The sequence below is a fragment of the Gorilla gorilla genome, chromosome 18 (genome assembly GCF_029281585.2).
Source record: "Gorilla gorilla gorilla isolate KB3781 chromosome 18, NHGRI_mGorGor1-v2.1_pri, whole genome shotgun sequence".
NCBI lineage: Eukaryota > Metazoa > Chordata > Mammalia > Primates > Hominidae > Gorilla > Gorilla gorilla.
The window spans coordinates 76590127-76610728 of NC_073242.2; the positions used below are offsets into that span (position 1 = coordinate 76590127).

The 20602-nt window shown below is 40.5% G+C and overlaps 1 protein-coding gene across 8 annotated transcripts in view; it reads left to right on the forward strand.

Moving 5' to 3' along the window:
- The window catches only part of PHKB (phosphorylase kinase regulatory subunit beta), a 245101-nt gene that overhangs the window by 76772 nt on the left and 147727 nt on the right, over positions 1–20602 (forward strand). For 4 of the 8 annotated variants that reach the window (XM_063700179.1, XM_063700181.1, XM_063700178.1 and 1 more), the window contains 2 exons: positions 9540–9655; positions 15931–16089. In XM_063700179.1, coding sequence (XP_063556249.1) covers positions 9540–9655; positions 15931–16089 — 275 coding nt within the window. The remainder of the gene's footprint in view (positions 1–9539; positions 9656–15930; positions 16090–20602) is intronic. The other 4 variants (XM_019012271.4, XM_004057607.5, XM_004057608.5 and 1 more) reach the window with 1 other exon arrangement.

Here is a 20602-nt window from a genome sequence, read left to right on the forward strand (position 1 = left end):
ATATTTCAAAGCAAAGGTACAGGTTATATGTATTCAGGATTAGAATGGAAAAATCACTGAATTGTAAGCAGGTATTGTAAACATACATGGAAAATCTCTCTCTCTCTCTCTCTTAAGTTGAGGCAAGGTCTCTCTCTGTCATCCAGGCTGGAGTGTAGTGGCATGATCACAGCTCACTGTCCTCAGCCTCCCAGGCTCAAGCAATCTTCCCACCTCAGCCTCCCGAGCAGCTGGGACCACAAGCATATGTTACCATGCCCAGCTAATTTTTTAATTTTTTTGTACAGACAGTGTCTTGCTATGTTGCCTAGGCTGGTCTTGAACTTCTGGGCTCAAGTGAACTGGCTGCCTCAGCCTCCCGAAGTGCTAGGATTGTAGGCATGAGACACTGCACCTAGCCACAAAGCTTTAAACTTAGAGACCTGAAAAACTATCAAGTATTTTCTGTTGTGTTATAAAATCTAAATAACTTTGAAGACCATGAAATAGCTAACATCATGAAAGTGAGCAGGTTGTTTACACAGGAAGGTTTCCCTTAAGGTATATAGGCAAGGTAGCCCGAGTTGGGTAAGCTGAGGGGACCCTGATCAATATTCAAAATTTAAAAAAGTTTACTGTGGGATGTACTGTTCTACCCTTGGGTGAAGAGGTTCTGGAATAGGTGCATGTTTTGGAGAAATCTAGAAATAACTCACACTCTCTTCTATTTCTGTGAGGCCTTAACACCCTGGTTGCTCTTTCCTTCACTGAAATGAGGGAGGTATGCTTGCCCCTGAGGGCAAATGTCTCTGTTGGGGAGGAGAATGTAAACATCATGGATTCAGGTGCCCCAGCCATTCATCCTTCATGAGATAACCTGGGTAGACTTATCCCTGATCAACTCTTTATCTCTGTGTTTGTTGACTCTGAGCATAGAGATTTCCTGGAGGCCCTAGAAAACAAGGAAGCACCATTTTGAGAGGCTGTGGTTTCCTCTGCTTTGATTTCTCCACCAGTTCCCTCCCCTGTGCTTTCTCGCTTCCTGTAGTTTCTGAAAGTTTCTGGTCTACTGATGGAATCTCACCTTGGCTTTCTGTGTTATTGTTTCCTTCTTAAAAGTATATACATTATATTAATTATGTGTGTGTAGGATGAAGGTGAGACATGTGTATTACCACTTCAGAAGGGTTTGTGTTGAAGGGTAGGCAGATGCATGTATTCAGTTTGCCATATTGAACCTAACATGATGACTAAATTTCAAACCCTGTAATCAGAACCTGTAGCCCACATAAGAAATTGTCCTTATTAAAATAAAGGAACATTATTAACTAAGAATTCACCATAATCTTGGTTTTCCATAGTTTCTTTTGAGAGTATAAATTTTGTCACATGTCCGAAATCTTTACCTGGGAGCTCTGACTCCTGGCCCTTTGGTTGGAGCCCACTTCCACCTGTGAGCTTTGAGTTTATAACAACGTACCTGTAGCTATACAAAAGGCAGGAGGAAGATTGGATTTCAGGATAATGAATAGACTCAGAACTTAAGGTTGACACAACATGGAACTGGCACTTTACAGAACAGATAAGTACTTTTTTTTTTAATATCTAAAGTTTTAGACTTATTTAACATTTCATAGGGACATTTCAGATTACACATATTATATCTAGTATAAAAACAATGTTTTATACTTGTCTTAGTGCTTAAGATGTATAGTCCTTATAAACAATAATAGATACATTGTTGAAGAATGTATCTATTGGATACATTCCATTGGAGCATTGAGAAGATTTAAATTTTATTTCTATACTGTATATTAGACTCTAAGCTTAAGTGAGCTTAATATTAGAAAAAATGTATAATAGTATTCATAGCAATATAATAATTGTTGCAGGAAGTCAGGGACCCCAAACGGAGGGACTGGCTGGAGCCACGGCAGAGGAACATAAATTGTGAAGATTTCATGGGCATTTATCACTTCCCAAATAATACTTCCATAATTTCTTACATCAGTCTTTATTTTAATCTCTTAATCCTGTTGTCTTTGTAAGCTGAGGATGTATGTCACGTCAGGACCACTGTGATGATTGCGTTAACTGTACAAATTGATTGTAAAATGTGTGTTTGAACAATGTGAAATCAGTGCACCTTGAAAAAGAACAGAATAACAGCGATTTTTAGGGAACAAGGGAAGACACCCATAAGGTCTGACTGCCTGCAGGGTCGGGCAGAAAAAGCCATATTTTTCTTCTTGCAGAGAGCCTATAAACGGACGTGCAAGTAGGAGAGATATCACTAAATTCTTTTCTTAGCAAATAATATTAATATTAAGACCCTAGGAAAAGAATTGCATTCCTTGGGGAAGGTCTATAAACGGCCACTGTGGGATTGTCTGTCTTATGTGGTTGAGATAAGGACTGAAATATGCCCTGGTCTCCTGCGGTACCCTCAGGTTTATTAGGGTAGGGAAAAAACCTATCCCCGGTAAATTTGAGGTCAGACCAGTTCTCTACTCTCGAACCCTGTTTTCTGTTGTTTAAAATGTTTATCAAGACAATACGTGCACAGCTGAACATAGACCCTTATCAGTAGTTCTGTTTTGCCTTTTGTCCTGTTTCCTCAGAAGCATGTGATCTTTGTTCTCCTTTTTGCCCTTTGAAGCATGTGATCTTGTGACCTACTCCCTGTTCTTGCACCGCCTCCCCTTTTGAAATCCTTAATAAAACTTGCTGGTTTTGCAGCTCAAGTGGGCATCATGGTCCTACCGATATGTGATGTCACCCCTGGCGGCCCAGCTGTAAAATTCCTCACTTTGTACTCTTTCTCTTTATTTCTCAGACTGGCCAACGCTTAGGGAAAATAAAAGAACCTACATTGAAATATTGGGGATGGGTTCCCCCAATAAAACACTGGGGACGGGTTCCCCGGAGAAATAATCACACATATTTGAGCATATTAAAAATGTGTTGGGAGACAAGTATGTATTTGGATTTCAAATGGTATCTACTTATTCTCTTTAGTATCTAATCTAAATGTTCTGTTGTTTTTTTTTTTTTGGAAATAGAGTTTCACTCCTGTTGCCCAGGCTGGAGTGGCAATGGGGCGATCTTGGCTCACCACAACCTCTGCCTCCCGTGTTCAAGTGATTCTCCTGCCTCAACCTCCCAAGTAGCTGGGATTACAGGCATACATCACCACGCCTGGCTAATTTTTATTTTTTTTTATTATACTTTAAGTTCTAGGGTACATGTGCACAACATGCAAGTTTGTCACATATGAATACATGTACCGTGTTGGTTTGCTGTACCCATTAACTCGTCATTTACATTAGGTATTTCTCCTAATGCTACCCCTCCCCCATCACACCACCACATGACAGGCCCCGGTGTGTGATGTTCCCCACCCTGTGTCCAAGTGTTCTCATTGTTCAATTCGCACCTATGAGTGAGAACATGTGGTGTTTGGTTTTCTGTCCTTGCAATAGTTTGCTGAGAATGATGGTTTCCAGCTTCATCCATGTCCCTGCAAAGGACATGAACTCATCCTTTTTTATGGCTGCATAGTATTCCATGGTGTATATGTGCCACATTTTCTTAATCCAGTCTATCATTGATGGACATTTGGGTTGGTTCCAAGTCTTTGCTATTGTGAATAGTGCTGCAGTAAACATGTATCTGCATGTGTCTTTATAGTAGCATGATTTATAATCCTTTGGGTATATACCCAGTAATGGGATGGCTGGGTCAAATGGTATTTCTAGTTCTAGATCCTTGAGGAATCACCACACTGTCTTCCACAATGGTTGAACTAGTTTATACTCCCATCAACAGTATAAAAGTGTTCCTATTTCTGCACATCCTCTCCCGCATCTATTGTTTCCTGACTTTTTAATGATCGCCATTCTAACTGATGTGAGGTGATGTCTCATTGTGGTTTTGATTTGCATTTCTCTGACGACCAGTGATGATGAGCATTTTTTTCATGTGTCTGTTGGCTGCATAAATGTCTTCTTTTGAAAAGTTTCTGTTCATATCCTTTGCCCACTTTTTGATGGGGTTGTTTAATTTTTTTCTTGTAAATTTAAGTTCTTTGTTGATTCTGGATATTAGCCCTTTGTCAGATGGGTAGATTGCAAAATTTTTCTCCCATTCTGTAGGTTGCCTGCTTACTCTGATGGTAGTTTCTTTTGCTGTGCAGAAGCTCTTTAGTTTAATTAGATACCATTTGTCTATTTTGGCTTTTGTTACCATTGCTTTTGGTGTTTTAGTCATTAAGTCCTTGCCCATGCCTGTGTCCTGAATGGTATTGCCTAGGTTTTCCTCTAGGGTTTTTATGGTTTTAGGTCTTATATTTAAGTCTTTAATTCATCTTGAATTAATTTTCATATAAGGTATAAGGTATAAGGAAGGGATCTAGTTTCAGCTTTCTGCGTATTGCTAGCCAGTTTTCCCAGTACCATTAAATAGGGAATCCTTTCCCCATTTCTTCTTTCTGTAAGGTTTGTCAAAGATCAGATGGTTGTAGATGTGTGGTATTATTTCTGAGGCCTCTGTTCTGTTCCACTGGTGTATATCTCTGTTTTGGTACCAGTACCATGCTGTTTTGGTTATTGTAGCCTTGTAGTATAGTTTGAAGTCAGCTAGCGTGATGCCTCCAGCTTCATTTTTTTTGCTTAGGATTCTCTTGGCAATGCGGGATCTTTTTTGGTTCCATATGAACTTTAAAGTACTTTTTTCCAATTCTGTGAAGAAAGTCCTTGGCAGCTTGATGGGGATGGCATTGAATCTATGAATTACCTTGGGCAGTATGGCCGTTTTCACAATATTGATTCTTCCTATCCATGAGCATGGAATGTTCCTCCATTTATTTGTGTCGTCTTTTATTTCATTGAGCAGTGGTTTGTAGTTTTCCTTAAAGAGGTCCTTCAGATCCCTTGTAAGTTGGATTCCTGGGTATTTTATTCTCTTTGTAGAAATTGTGAATGGGAGTTTGCTCATGATTTGGCTCTCTGTTTGCCTGTTATTGGTGTATAAGAATGCTTTTGATTTTTGCACATTGATTTTGTATCCTGAGACTTTGCTGAAGTTGCTTATCAGCTTAAGGAGATTTTGGGCTGAGACAGTGGGGTTTTCTAAATATACAATCATGTCATCTGCAAACAGAGAGAATTTGACTTCCTCTTTTCCTAATTGAATATCCTTTATTTCTTTCTCTTGCCTATTTGCCCTGGCCAGAACTTCCAAAATTATGTTGAATAGGAGTGGTGAGAGAGGGCATCCCTGTCTTGTGCCAGTTTTCAAAGGGAATGCTTCCAGTTTTTGCCCATTCAGTGTGATATTGGCTGTGGGTTTGTCATAAATAGCTCTTATTATTTTGAGATACATTCCATCAATACCTATTTTATTGAGAGTTTTTAGCATGAAGGGCTGTTGGAATTTTGTCAAAGGCCTTTTCTGCATCTATTAAGATAATCATGTGGTTTTTGTCTTTGGTTCTGTTTATGTGACGGATATGTTTAATGATTCGCGTATATTGAACCAGCCTTGCATCCCAGGGATGACGCCAACTTGATCGTGTTGGATAAGCTTTTTGATGTGCTGCTGGATTCAGTTTGGCAGTATTTTATTGAGGATTTTTGCATCGATGTTCTTCAGGGATATTGGTCTAAAATTCTCTTTTTTTTGTTGTGTCTGCCAGGCTTTAGTATCAGGATGATGCTGGCCTCATAAAATGAGTTAGAGAGGATTCCCTCTTTCTCTATTGATTGGAATAGTTTCAGAAGGAATGGTACCAGCTGCTCCTTGTACCTCTGGTACAATTCGCCTGTGAATCCATCTGGTCCTGGACTTTTTTTGGTTGGTAGGCTATTAATTATTGCCTCAATTTCAGAGCCTGTTATTGATCTATTCAGCTATTCAACTTCTTCCTGGTTTAGTCATGGGAGGCTGTAGGTCTCCAGGAATTTATCAATTTCTTCTAGATTTTCTACTTTATTTGCATAGAGGTGTTTGTAGTATTCTCTGATGGTAGTTTGTATTTCTGTGGGATCAGTGGTGATATCCCCTTTATCATTTTTATTACATCTGTTTGATTCTTCTGTCTTTTCTTCTTTATTAGTCTTGCTAGTCGTCTATCAATTTTGTTGATCTTTTCAAAAAACCAGCTCCTGGATTCATTGATTTTTTGAAGGGTTTTTTGTTTCTCTATCTCCTTCAGTTCTGCTCTGATCTTAGTTATTTATTGCCTTCTCCTAGCTTTTGAATGTGTTTGCTCTTGCTTGTCTAGTTCTTTTCATTGTGATGTTAGGGTGTCGATTTTGGATCTTTCCCAATTTCTCCGATAGGCCTTTAGTGCTATAAATTTCCCTCTACATACTGCTATAAGTGTGTCCCAGAGATTCTATTACGTTGTGTCTTTGTTCTTGTTGGTTTCAAAGAACATCTTTATTTCTGCCTTCATTTCATTATGTACTCAGTAGTCATTCAGGAGCAGGTTCTTCAGTTTCCATGTAGTTGTGCGGTTTTGAGTGAGTTTGTTGATCCTGAGTTGTAAGTTGATGGCACTGTGGTCTCAGAGACAGTTTGTTGTGATTGTTTTTCTTTTACATTTGCTGAGGAGTGCTTTACTTCCACGTATGTGGTCAATTTTGTAATAAGTGCGATGTGTTGCTGAGAAGAATGTATATTCTGTTGATTTGGGGTGTAGAGTTATGTAGATGTCTAGTACATGCAGTTGTTCCAGAGCTGAGTTCACATCCTGGATATCCTTGTTACCCTTCTGTCTTGTTGATCTGTCTAATATTGACCGTGGGGTGTTAAAGTCTCCCATTATTATTGTGTGAGAGTCTAAGTCTCTTTGTAAGTCTCTAAGGACTTGCTTTATGAATCTGGGTGCTCCTGTATTGGGTGCACTTATCATATATTTAGGATAGTTAGGTGTTCTTGTTGAACTGATCCCTTTACCATTATGTAATGGCTGCCTTTGTCTCTTTTGATCTTTGTTGGTTTAAAGTCTGTTTTATCAGAGACTAGGATTGCAACCCCTGCTTTTTTTTGTTTTCCATTTGCTTGGTAGATCTTCCTCCATCCCTTTATTTTGAGCCTATGTGCGTCTCTGCATGTGAGATGGGTCTCCTGAGTACAGCATACTGATGGGTCTTGACTCTTTATCCAGTTTGCCAGTCTGTGTCTTTTAATTGGGGCATTTAGCCCATTTACATTTAAGGTTAATATTGTTATGTGTGAATTTGATCCTGTCATTATGATGCTCGCTCGTTATTTTGCCTGTTAATTGATGCAGTTTCTTCCTAGCATCGATGGTCTTTCCATCTGGCATGTTTTTGGAGTGGCTTGTACTGGTTGTTCCTTTCCATGTTTAGTGCTTCCTTCAGGAGCTCTTGTAAGGCAGGCCTGGTGGTGATAAAATCTCTCAGCATTTGCTTGTCAGTAAAGGATTTTATTTCTCTTCACTTATGAAGCTTAGTTTGGCTGGATATGTAATTCTGGGTTGAAAATTCTTTTCTTTACGTATGGCGAATACTGGCCCCCACTCTCTTCTGGCTTGTATGGTTTCTGCCGAGAGGTCTGCTGTTAGTGCTGTTAGTCTGATGGGCTTCCCTTTGTGGGTAACCCGACCTTTCTCTCTGGCTGCTGTTAATATTTTTTCCTTCATTTCAACCTTGGTGGATTTGACAATTATGTGTCTTGAGGTTGCTCTTTTCGAGGAGTATCTTTGTGGTGTTCTCTGTATTTCCTGAATTTGAATGTTGGCCTCCCTTGCTAGGTTGGGGAAGTTCTCCTGGATAATATCCTGAAGCGTGTTTTCCACTTGGTTCCATTCTCTATCCCTTTCAGGTACACGAATCAAACGTAGATTTGGTCTTTTCACATAGTCCCATATTTCTTGGAGGCCTTGTTCATTTCTTTTTACTCTTTTTTCTCTAAATAACTCTTCTCACTTAATTTCATTCATTTGATCTTCAATCACTGATACCCTTTCTTCCACTTGATCGAATTGGCTACTGAAGCTTGTGCATGTGTCACGTAGTTCTTGTGCCATGGTTTTCAGCTCCATCAGATCAGTTGAGGTCTTCTCAACACTGTTTATTCTAGTTAGCCATTCATATAATCTTTTTTCAAAGTTTTTAGCTTCCTTGCAATGGGTTCTAACATCCTTCTTTAGCTCGGATAATTTTGTTATTACCAACTTTCTGAAGCCTACTTCTTTGAACTCGTCAAAGTCATTCTCCATCCAGCTTTTTTCCGTTGCTGGTGAGGAGCTGCGTTCCTTTGGAGAAGGGGCACTCCTGTTTTTAGAACTTTCAGCTTTTCTGCTCTGGTTTCTCCCCGTCTTTGTGGCTTTACCTACCTTTGGTCTTGATGATGGTGACCTACAGATGGGGTTTTGGTGTGGATGTCCTTTTTGTTGATGTCGATGCTATTCCTTTCTGTTTGTTAGTTTTCCTTCTAACAGGCCCCTCAGCTGCAGCTCTGTTGGAGTTTGCTGCAGGTCCACTCCAGACCCTGTTTCCCTGGGTACCAGTGGAGGCTGCAGAACAGCAAATATTGCAGAACAACAAATACTACTGCCTGAACCTTCCTCTGGAAGCTTTGACTCAGAGGGGCACCCAGCTGTATGAGGTGTCAGTCAGCCCCTACTCGGACGTGTCTCCAAGTTAGGCTACATGGGGGTCAGGGACCCACTTGAGGAGGCAGTTTGTCTGTTCTTAGAGGGCAAACACTGTGCTGGGAGAACCACTGCCCTCTTCAGAGCTGTTGGACTGGGACGTTTAACTCTGCAGAAGTTTCAGCTGCCTTTTTTTCACCTATGCCATGCCCCCACAGGTGGAGTCTACAGAAGCAGGGGTCCTCCTTGAGCTGTGGTGGGCTCCACCTATAGCTTCCTGGCTGCTTTGTTTACCTACTCAAGCCTCCACAATGGTGGACCCCCCTCCCCCAGCCAGGCTTGCTGCCGTGCAGTTCGATCTCGGACTGCTGTTCTAACAGTGAGCAAGGCTCCATGGCAATGGGACCCGCTGAGCAAGGTGCAGGATATAATCTCCTGGTGTGCCGTTTGCCAAGACCAGTGGAAAAACATAGTATTTAGGTGACAGTGTCCCAATTTTTCTGGTACAGTCTGTCACGGCTTCCCTTGGCTAGGAAAGGGAAATCCCCTGACCCCTTGCGCTTCCTGGGTAAAGCGATGCCCCACCCTGCTTCAGCTCGCCTTCCGTGGGCTGCATCCACTGTCCTACCATTCCCAATGAGGTGAACCGGTTATCTCAGTTGGAAATGCAGAAATCACCCGTCTTCTGCGTTGATCATGCTGGGAGCTGAAGACCGGAGCTGTTCGTATTCAGCTGTCTTGGAACGGACCCCTAATTTTTGTATTTTTTAGTAGAGACGGGTTTCTGCATGTTGGTCATGCTGGTCTCAAAGTCCCAACCTCACGTAATCCCTCCCCTCAGCCTCCCAAATTGCTGGGATTACAGGCATGAGCCACCACACCCGGCCTATGTCCTGTTATTGCATATGTCCTTATGTGTCATTTCTTTTTCTTTTAGGTCTCTTTTATTCAAAACCTTGTATTTTGTGTGGAAAGAGTTTACCGTGTGCCTGACTTTGGTGTCTGGGAAAGAGGAAGCAAATATAATAATGGCAGCACAGAGCTACATTCGAGGTAATTTGCTGATTTCTGAGGTTTTTTTTTTTAATTAAATGTATGGAATTTGAATATGAAGAAATACTGAAGCATTAGATTGGAACTGTGATTCATATGTTAATTTGTAGCAATTTTTTTCTACCTATGATGCAGATGGAAGTCACTTAAAATTAACACAAAAGAGCCCATCCTCAGTACCCATAAACAGATGCAAGAAAGAAGTAGGTGTCTTTCCCAACCTCCCAAGGTGTCAGTACATGCATGTCAGCCTTCATCATTAATCCACAGCTTGGCCTTTCTGCTCAACCAAGTCATTTTCTTTTTCCTCTTTGAAATTATCTCATTTGAAATGTCAAGTACATTAAAATTTTCAAACACCAGTTGTATATGCACTGAATATAAAATTTCCTTCCATGTTATAGAGCTGATTTTTATCCTGCCCACGGATGCTTACACTGTTCACATAAAACTTAACATTCATTGTTATCAGTAAGGTGTGTGATCAACATCTTGAGCTGTGGTTTAGTGCGTTTGAATAAGCAACAATAGCTGATAACTGATGTTAGTAGTTTATGAATTTCTTTTAATCCTTAAGGTTAAGGAAGTAGCTTTAGTGACTGATTGTACCTTTCCTAAATCCTAGTTTTATGCCTAGGAGATCATATTTTAATAACAAAATAATATAGTTCAGTAAGTCCTATCCATGTTGCACTAAAAGATGTAAGAATTTAAGCTAAAAGTTATCACTGTCAGTTTGGATTATTGGGACTTAAATTAAGTAAAGAAACAGTCTAGAGGCTGGGCACGGTGGCTCACGCCTGTAATCCCGGCACTTTGGGAGGCCGAGGTGGGCAGATCACGAGGCCAGGAGTTTAAGACCAGCGTGGCCAACATGGTGAAACCCCGTCTTTACCAAAAATACAAAAAGTAGCTGGGCATGGTGGTGCGTGCCTGTAATCCCAGCAACTGGGGAGGCTGAGGCAGGAGAATGGCTTGAACCCAGGAGGCGGAGGTTGTAGTGAACCAAGATTGTGCCACTTCACTCCAGCCTGGGTGACAGAGCAAGACTCCGTCTCAAAAAAAAAAAAAAAGAAACACTGTAGAAAACACTGGTTGAGAGGAACCCAAAGTGTTCTCTATTTTGTGATAGACTAATCACACACACAAAAATAAGATGACATAAGATATTTAGTAAACCAAAAACCAGCTCCAGATCGCTAGCTGTGTAACCCTCAACAAGTTATGTGACCTTTTCATGATTCAGTTTTCTCATCTGTAAAATAAAGATAATAATTTCTACTTTATGTCATTGTTATAATAATTGTTGTCATTGTTGTAATAGTATATATAAAGCATTTGAATGCCTAGCATAAGAACTAGAATGCTAGTGTACTTACACATTTAGGAACATTTTAATAAAAAATAAAAAATATTTAAATTAAAAGGACTTTCAGATTAATCCTTAACTAACATGGAAACCTTTTTCTTTAGGTTTTGTGATTCATGTGAGGAATTTTTACAGTATAGACCAGAATAGTATCAATCAATGAAAAAGTCAGTGAAGTAGAGGAATAATTTGTGGAAAGCTCATTTCAGACATTAAACAGATTCTGGCAAATACTAAAATTAAATAGATGATGTTATAATTCAGCCCTCGTCCAAATTAAGTTCTCAACATTCCAGATTATCACTCAAATTATAAGAAATTTGATCTGATAAGATGATTTTTAAAATTTACCTTTTCAGTACATATGATTATCAGATATCTTCCTTGTTTCTTAATAAGCATTTAATATATGTCAGTCTGACCCCGTTGCCATATTTTCAGCGTGAACTATTTGGAATAGAAGTTTTTCTGTTTATAAAAACTGTAGTAGGCCAGGTGCAGTGGCTCACACCTGTAATCCAACACTTTGGGAGGCTGAGGCGGGCAGATCATCTGACACCAGGGGTTTGAGATCGGTCTGACCAACATGGTGACACCCTGTCTCTACTTAAAAAAAAATACAAAAATTAGCCTGGCATGGTGGCATGCGCCTGTAATCCCAGCTACTTGGGAGGCTGGGGCAGGAGAATCTCTTGAACCTGAAAGGTGGAGGTTGCAGTGAGCCGAGATCGTGCCACTGCACTCCAGCCTGGGTGACAGAATGAGACTCCATCACAAAAAGAAAGAAAAAAAAAATGCTAACCTGTAGTAAACTCAGAAAGAACCTTAAATAAAAGTTACTACTGACCCTAGAAAGTGAGGATGTCAGAAGGTCCCTGGTGACAAAACAGGCTCCAACTTGTATTCCTATAACTGAGGTGGCAGTCTTTAAATTGATTCATTAAGGTTTTTATTTGAAGGCTTGAAAAATCATTACATGATTTTTTTTTTTTGCCATCGTTTGCATGCAAAATTAATCTTAATTGTAGTAGGCCGATTTTGTTCAAATGGATGAGAGATGAAGTTTGTCGTTTAAGTTTGGATGATGGGTTTTATACTTTATTTGACATTGATGTTCTACTTGTCCATGGTATAACACTTTAAAATTCCCCAAAAGAACTTTAACCTTAATTTTTTATTTGAAAGTTTCCAAAGTCAGGTCTTCACAAGCCTGTTTTGAATCTATCACCTCTGATGTCCAAAGGATACATTTTGAAACTGCGAGAGAATTGAACTCCATGTGCTCACGGAGGTAGTGATGGCTGTGGTAGTGGGCGGCCAGTATCTTTCTGTGCTTAGGCCTGTGTAGTGGAATGTAGAGCTGCTACTAGCCTGGGATCAAGTCACACCTCTTAGTCTGTCTCTGCTGTAGGATACCCCAGAACTATTTGGGATTAATTGGATCTATTCTTTACTGTTTAGTGCAGTATCCTTGTTATATCCTGAAACTGTTCTCATAATTTCAGACAGCTTGAATTAATACATAGCAATACTTGCCATGAGTACTTACACTTCCCTTTGTAGTCTGACACTTTCTCTGCCACTCTCCTTTCTCTGTGCTATACCGTCATCTGTACCAGGAGTCAGAGAGAGAACAGAGCATAATCTGAGTGTTGCCTTGGTGCTCACTAGGGCCTCAGCTGAAGTGACTGGCTCTTCCTTTTCTTGCCACACTGAGTACATCCCTTCTAAGCTGTGAATCCATTTTGTCCTGGGTTTTTGTTGGTTGGTAGGCTTTTATTGGTTATTGGCTGTTATGAGGATGATCCTGGCCTCATAAAGTGAGTTAGGGAGGAGTCCCTCTTTTCTGTTGTTTGGAATACTTTCAGAAGGAGTGGTACCAGCTCCACTTTGTACCTCTGGTAGAATTCAGGTGTGAATCCGTCTGGTCCTGGGCTTTTTTTGGTTGGTAGGCTATTAATTACTGCCTCAATTTCAGAACTTGTTATCAGTCTATTCAGGGATTCGACTTCTTCCTGGTTTAGTCTTCGGAGGGTGTATGTGTCCAGCAATTTATCCATTTCTTCTAGATTTTCTAGTTTATTTGCATAGAGGTGTTTATAGTATTCTCTGATGGTAATTTCTATTTCTGTGGGATCAGTGATGATATCTCCTTTATCATTTTTTATTGTGTCTATTTGATTCTTCTCTCTTTTCTTCTTTATTAGTCTTGGTAGTGGTCTATTTCGTTAATCTTTTCAAAAAACCAGCTCTTGGATTCCTTGATCCTTTTGAAGGGTTTTTTGTGTCTCTATCTCCTTCAGTTCTGCTCTGATCTTAGTTATTTCTTGTCTTCTGCTAGCTTTTGAATTTGTTTGCTCTTGCTTCTCTAGTTCTTTTAATTGTGAAGTTAGGGCGTCGAATTTAGATCTTTCCCACTTTCTTCTGTGGGCATTTAGTGCTATAAATTTTCCTCTAAACACAGCTTTAGCTGTGTCCCAGAGATTCTGGTACATTGTGTCTTTGTTCTCATTGGTTTCAAAGAACTTATTTATTTCTGCCTTCATTTCGTAATTTACCCAGTAGTCATTCAGGAGCAGATTCTTCAGTTTCCATGTAGTTTTGTGGTTTTGAGTGAGTTTCTTAATCCTGAGTTCTAATTTGATTGCACTGTGGTTTGAGAGACAGTTTGTTATGATTGCCATTCTTTTGCATTTGCTGAGGAGTATTTTACTTCCAATTATGTGGTCAATTTTAGAATAAGTGCGATGTGGTGCTGAGAAGAATGTATATTCTGTTGATTTGGTGGGGAGAGTTTTATAGATGTCTGTTAGGTCCACTTGGTCCAGAGCTAAGTTCAAGTCTTGAATATCCTTGTTAATTTTCTGTCTCGTTATCTGTCTAATATTGACAGTCGGGTGTTAAAGTCTTCCACTATTATTGTGTGGGAGTGTAAGTCTCTTTGTAGGTCTCTAAGGACTTGCTTTATGAATCTGGGTGCTCATGTATTGGGTGCACATATATATAGGATAGTTAGCTCTTCTTGTTTCATTGATCACTTTACCATTATGTAATGGCCTTCTTTGTCTTTCTTGATCTTTGTTAATTTAAAGTCTGTTTTATCAGAGACTAGGATTGCCACCCTGCTTTCTTTTTTTTTCTTTCCATTTGCTTGGTAAATACTCCTCCATCCGTTTATTTTGAGCTTATGTGTCTTTGCACATGAGATGGATCTCCTGAATACAGCACACTGATGGGTCTTTACTCTTTATCCAGTTTTCCAGTCTGTGTTTTTTAACTGGGGCATTTAGCCCATTTACATTTAAGGTTAATATTGGTATGTGAGAATTGGATCCTGTCATTATGATGTTAGCTGGTTGTTTTGCCCGTTACTTCATGCAGTTTCTTCATAGTGTCGATGGTCTTTACCATTTGGCATGTTTTTGCAGTGGCTGGTGTTGGTTTTTCCTTTCCATATGTAGTGCTTCCTTCAGGAGCTCTTGTAAGGCAGGCCTGGTGGTGACAAAATCTCTCAGAATTTGCTTGTCTGTAAAGGATTTTATTTCTCCTTCGCTTATGAAGCTTAGTTTGGATGGATATGAAATTCTGAGTTTAAAATTCTTTTCTTTAAGAATGTTGAGGCCGTGGTGGCTCACACCTGTAATCCCAGCACTTTGGGAAGTCAAGGCAGGTGGATCACAAGGTCAGGAGTTCGAGACCAGCCTGGCCAAGATGGTGATACCTTGTCTCTACTAAAAATACAAAAATTAGCGGAGTGTGGTGGCGGGTGCCTGTAATCCCAGCAATTCGGGAGGCTGAGGCAGAGAATTGCTTGAACCCATTGAAATCAAGAGGCAGAGTTTGCGGTGAGCCGAGATTGTGTCACTGCGACAAAGACCCCGTCTCAAACACACACACACACACACACACACACACACACACACACACACACACACACCAAAAAACAAAGAATGTTGAATATTGATCCCCACTCTCTTCTGGCATGTAGGGTTTCTGCAGAGAGATCTGCTGTTAGTCTGATGGGCTTCCCTTTGTGGGTAATCCAACCTTTCTCTCTGGCTGCCCTTAACATTTTTTCCTTCATTTCAACCTTGGTGAGTCTGACAATTATGTGTCTTGGGGTTGTTCTTCTCAAGGAGTCTTTGTGGTGTTCTCTGTATTTCCTGAATTTGAATTTGGTCAGTCTTGCTAGGTTGGGAAAGTTCTCCTGGATAATATCTCGAAGAGTGTTTTCCAGCCTGGTTCCATTCTCCCCATCACTTTCAGGTACACCAACCAAACATAGGTTTGGTCTTTCCACATAGTCGCATATTTTTTGGAGGCTTTGCTCATTCCTTTTCATTATTTTTTCTCTAATCTTGTCTTCTCGCTTTATTTCATTAAGTTGATCTTCAATCTCTGATATCCTTTCTTCCGCTTGATTGATTTGGCTCTTGATAACTTGTGTATGTGTCATGAAGTTCTCGTACTGTGTTTTTCAGTTTTGTCAGGTCATTTATGTTCTTCTCTAAGCTGGTTATTCTAGTTAGCAATTCATCTAACCTGTTTTCAAAGTTGTTAGCTTCCTTACATTTGTTTAGAACATACTCCTTTAGCTCAGAGGAGTTTGTTATTACCCACCTTCTGAAGCCTACTTCTGTCAGTTCATCAAACATTCTCCATCCAGTTTTGTTCCCTTGCTGGCAAGGAGTTGTGATCCTTTGGAGGAGAAGAGGCTAATGGTTTTTGGAAGTTTCAGCCTTTTTGCACTGGTTTCTCCCCGTTCGTCGATTTATCTACCTTTAGTCTTTGATGTTGGTGACCTTCAGATGGGGTCTCTGAGTGGACATCCTTTTTGTTAAGATATTGATACTATTCCTTTCTGTTTATTAGTTTTGCTTCTAACAGTCAGGGCCCTCTGCCACAGGTCTGCTGGACTTTGCTGGAGGTCCACTCCAGACCCCGTTTGCCTGGGTATCACCAGCGGAGGCTGCAGAACATCAAAGATTGCCACCTGTTTCTTCCTCTGGAAGCTTTGTCCCAGAGGGGCACCCGCCAGATGCCAGCTGGATCTCTCCTGTATGAGGTATCTGTCGGCCCCTGCTGGGAAATGTCTCCCAGTCAGGAGACACAGGTGTCAGGAACCCACCTGAGGAGGCAGTCTGACCCTTAGCAGACTTGAGGTCCACTGCTCTCTTCACAGCTGGCAAGAAGGGACGTTTAAGTCTGCTGAAGCTGCGCCCACAGCTGCCCCTTCCCTCTGTCCCAGGGAGATGGAAGTTTTATGTATAAGCCCCTGACTGTGGCTGCTGCCTTTTTTTCAGAGATGCCCTACCCAGAGAGGAGGAATCTAGAGAGGCAGTCTGGCTACAGCAGCTTTGCTGAGCTGCGGTGGGCTCTGCCCAGTTGGAACTTCCCCATGACTTTGTTTACACTGTGAGGGGAAAACCACCTACTCAAGCCTCAGTAATGGTGAACGCCCTTTTCCCCACCAAGCTGGAGCGTCCCAGGTCAACTTCAGACTGCTGTGCTGGCGACGAGAATTTCAAGCCAGTGGATCTTAGCTTGCTGGGCTCTATGGGGGTGGGATCTGCTGAGCTAGACCACTTGGTGCCCTGGCTTCAGCCCCCTTTCCAGGGGAGTGAACGGTTCTGTCTCCCTGGCGTTCCAGGTGCCACTGGGGTATGAAAAAAATCTCCTGCAGCTAGCTCGGTGTCTTCCCAAATGGCCACCCAGTTTTGTGCTTGAAACCCAGGGCCCTGGTGGTGTAGGCACCTAAGGGAATCTCCTGGTCTGTGTGTTGCGAAGACTGTGGGAAAAGTGTAGTATCTGGGCCAGATTGTATCGTTCCTCGCAGCATAGTCCCTCACCGCTTCCTTTGGCTAGGGGAGGGAGTTCCCTGAAGCCTTGCATTTCCTGGGAGAGGCGACCCCCCACCCTGCTTCAGCTCGCTCTCTGTGGGCTGCACCCACTATCTAACCAGTCCCAGTGAGACGAGCTGGATACCTCAGTTGGAAATGCAGAAATCACCCGCCTTCTGCATTGGTCTTGCTGGGAGCTGCAGACCAGAGCTGTTCCTATTTGGCCATCTTGCCAGACTCCTGACTTTTAGCTTTTTAAAGTGGTTTTATGTTCTATTCTCTTCGCTTTTCTAATAAAGAAAGCCATCACTAAAATATCAGATAAATAACAATCATAGCACCACTTTACTCAGTTTAAGAGGCTTTCAGTGACCCTTTTATTCCATATGGTGCTTATTACTTAAAGTAACTACTTAGTCTTCTTAAGTCATTTTTGATATTTTCTTCATCGAACTATGATAGAAGCTACTGTCCAACCATTCTGCTTCATTTTATGTATCTTTGCCATACTGAACAATTCACTTATATTTTTTGAAACCATAGTACTGTGAAGTCCTTGTTCTTCTAGGAAATATGATTGGTAGCTCAGGGATTTAAAACAGTGTTAATGAACAGAAGATTGTGAATTTAGTTCTCATGCCTGCCAGTTACTTTTGTGAATTCCATGGTAGGTGTGAAATTAAATAGACAGACCTATCTTTTCCATAAAAGCTTTGATTTATGCAACAAATCACTATCTCCCAAACAAATGTTGCTTTATTTTAGCTCTCTTCAGTGAATATTACAATAAAGATGTTAAGGTACCATCTTGCAATAATCAAATCAGTCAATATTCTATTCATATTAGTCATCTGCTATTAATATGTTCAATAGCTTATAATAGAATAATTTAGTTTCCTGAGAGTGTCTTGTACCATTAAAATATTTTGAATTTCTTACAACAATATGTATTGCCAACAATAGAAATTGCCATTAAAATGTAAGATCATGTTGGCTTAGGATTGACTTGGCGATGTGGGCTCTTTTTTGGTTCCATATGAACTTTAAAGTAGTTTTTTCCAATTCTGTGAAGAAAGTCATTGGTAGCTTGATGGGGATGGCATTGAATCTATAAATTACCGTGGGCAGTATGGCCATTTTCACGATATTGATTCTTCCTACCCATGAGCATGGAATGTTCTTCCATTTCTTTGTATCCTCTTTTATTTCATTGAGCAGTGGTTTGTAATTCTCCTTGAAGAGGTCCTTCACATCCCTTGTAAGCTGGATTCCTAGGTATTTTATTCTCTTTGAAGCCATTGTGAATGGGAGTTCACTCATGATTTGGCTGTTTGTCTGTTATTGGTGTATAAGAATGCTTGTGATTTTTGTACATTGATTTTGTATCCTGAGACTTTGCTGAAGTTGCTTATCAGCTTGAGATTTTGGGCTGAGACAATGGGGTTTTCTAGATATACAATCATGTCATCTGCAAACAGGGACAGTTTGATTTCCTCTTTTCCTAATTGAATATCCTTTATTTCCTTCTCCTGCCTAATTGCCCTGGCCAGAACTTCCAACACTATGTTGAATAGGAGTGGTGAGAGAAGGCATCCCTGTCTTGTGCCCATTTTCAAAGGGAATGCTTCCAGTTTTTGCCCATTCAGTATGATGATATTGGCTGTGGGTTTGTCATAGATAGCTCTTATTATTTTGAGATACGTCCCATCAGTACCTAATTTATTGAGAGTTTTTAGCATGAAGGGTTGTTGAATTTTGTCCAAGGCCTTTTCTGCATCTATTGAGATAATCATGTGGTTTTTGTCATTGGTTCTGTTTATATGCTGGATTACATTTATTGATTTGCGTATATTGAACCAGCCTTGCATCCCAGGGATGAAGCCCACTTGATCATGGTGGATAAGCTTTTTGATGTGTTGTTGGATTCGGTATGCCAGTATTTCATTGAGGATTTTTGCATCAATGTTCATCAAGGATATTGGTCTAAAATTCTCTTTTTTTGTTGTGTCTCTGCCAGGCTTTGGTATCAGGATTATGCTGGCCTCATAAAGTGAGTTAGGGAGGATTCCCTCTTTTTCTATTGATTGGAATAGTTTCAGAAGGAATGGTACCAGTTCCTCCTTGTACCTCTGGTAGAATTCGGCTGTGAATCCATCTGGTCCTGGATTCTTTTTGGTTGGTAAGCTATTGATTATTGCCACAATTTCAGAGCCTGTTATTGGTCCATTCAGAGATTCAACTTCTTCCTGGTTTAGTCTTGGGAGGGTGTATGTGTAGAGGAATTTATCCATTTCAGAAATATAGATCAATGGAACAGAACAGAGCCCTGAGAAATAACGCCGCATATCTACAACTACCTGGTCTTTGACAAACCTGAGAAAAACAAGCAATGGGGAAAGGATTCCCTATTTAATGAATGGTGCTGGGAAAACTGGCTAGCCATATGTAGAAATCTGAAACTGGATCCCTTCCTTACACCTTATATGAAAATTAATTCAAGATGGATTAAAGACTTACACGTTAGACCTAAAGCCATAAAAACCCTAGAAAAAAACCTAGGCATTACCATTCAGGACATAGGCATGGGCAAGGACTTCATGTCTAAAACACCAAAAGCAATGGCAACAAAAGACAAAATTGACAAATGGGACCTAATTAAACTAAAGAGCTTCTGCACAGCAAAAGAAACTACCACCAGAGTGAACAGGCAGCCTACAAAATGGGAGAAAATTTTCGCAACCTACTCATCTGACAAAGGGCTAATATCCAGAATCTACAATGAACTCAAACAAATTTACAAGAAAAAAACAAACAACCCCATCAAAAAGTGGGCAAAGGACATGAACAGACACTTTTCAAAAGAAGACATTTATGCAGCCAAAAAACACATGAAAAAATGCTCATCATCACTGGCCATCAGAGAAATGCAAATCAAAACCACAGTGAGATACCATCTCACACCAGTTAGAATGGCCATCGTTAAAAAGTCAGGAAACAACAGGTGCTGGAGAGGATGTGGAGAAATAGGAACACTTTTACACTGTTGGTGAGACTGTAAACTAGTTCAACCATTGTGGAAGTCAGTGTGGCAATTCCTCAGGGATGTAGAACTAGAAATACCATTTGACCCAGCTATCCCATTACTGGGTATATTCCCAAAGGATTATAAATCATGCTGCTATAAAGACACATGCACACATATGTTTATTGCAGCACTATTCACAATAGCAAAGACTTGGAACCAACCCAAATATCCAACAATGATAGACTGGATTAAGAAAATGTGTCACATATACACCATGGAATACTATGCAGCCATAAAAAATGATGAGTTCATGTCCTTTGTAGGGACATGGATGAAATTGGAAATCAACATTCTCAGTAAACTATCACAAGGACAAAAAACCAAACACTGCATGTTCTCACTCATAGGTGGGAACTGAACAATGAGAACACATGGCCACAGGAAGGGGAACATCACACTCTGGGGACTGTTATGGGGTGGGGGAAGGGGGGAGGGATAGCATTAGGAGATATATCTAATGCTAAATGACGAGTTAATGGGTGCAGCACACCAGTATGGCACAAGTATACATATGTAACTAATCTGCACATTGTGCACATGTACCCTAAAACTTTAAGTATAATAATAATAAGATAAAAAAATTAAAAAAAATATGAGGTCATGTTATGATTGTGTTTGGGTTTCTAAATAGCTTGCTGTTGCCAGAGATTTGA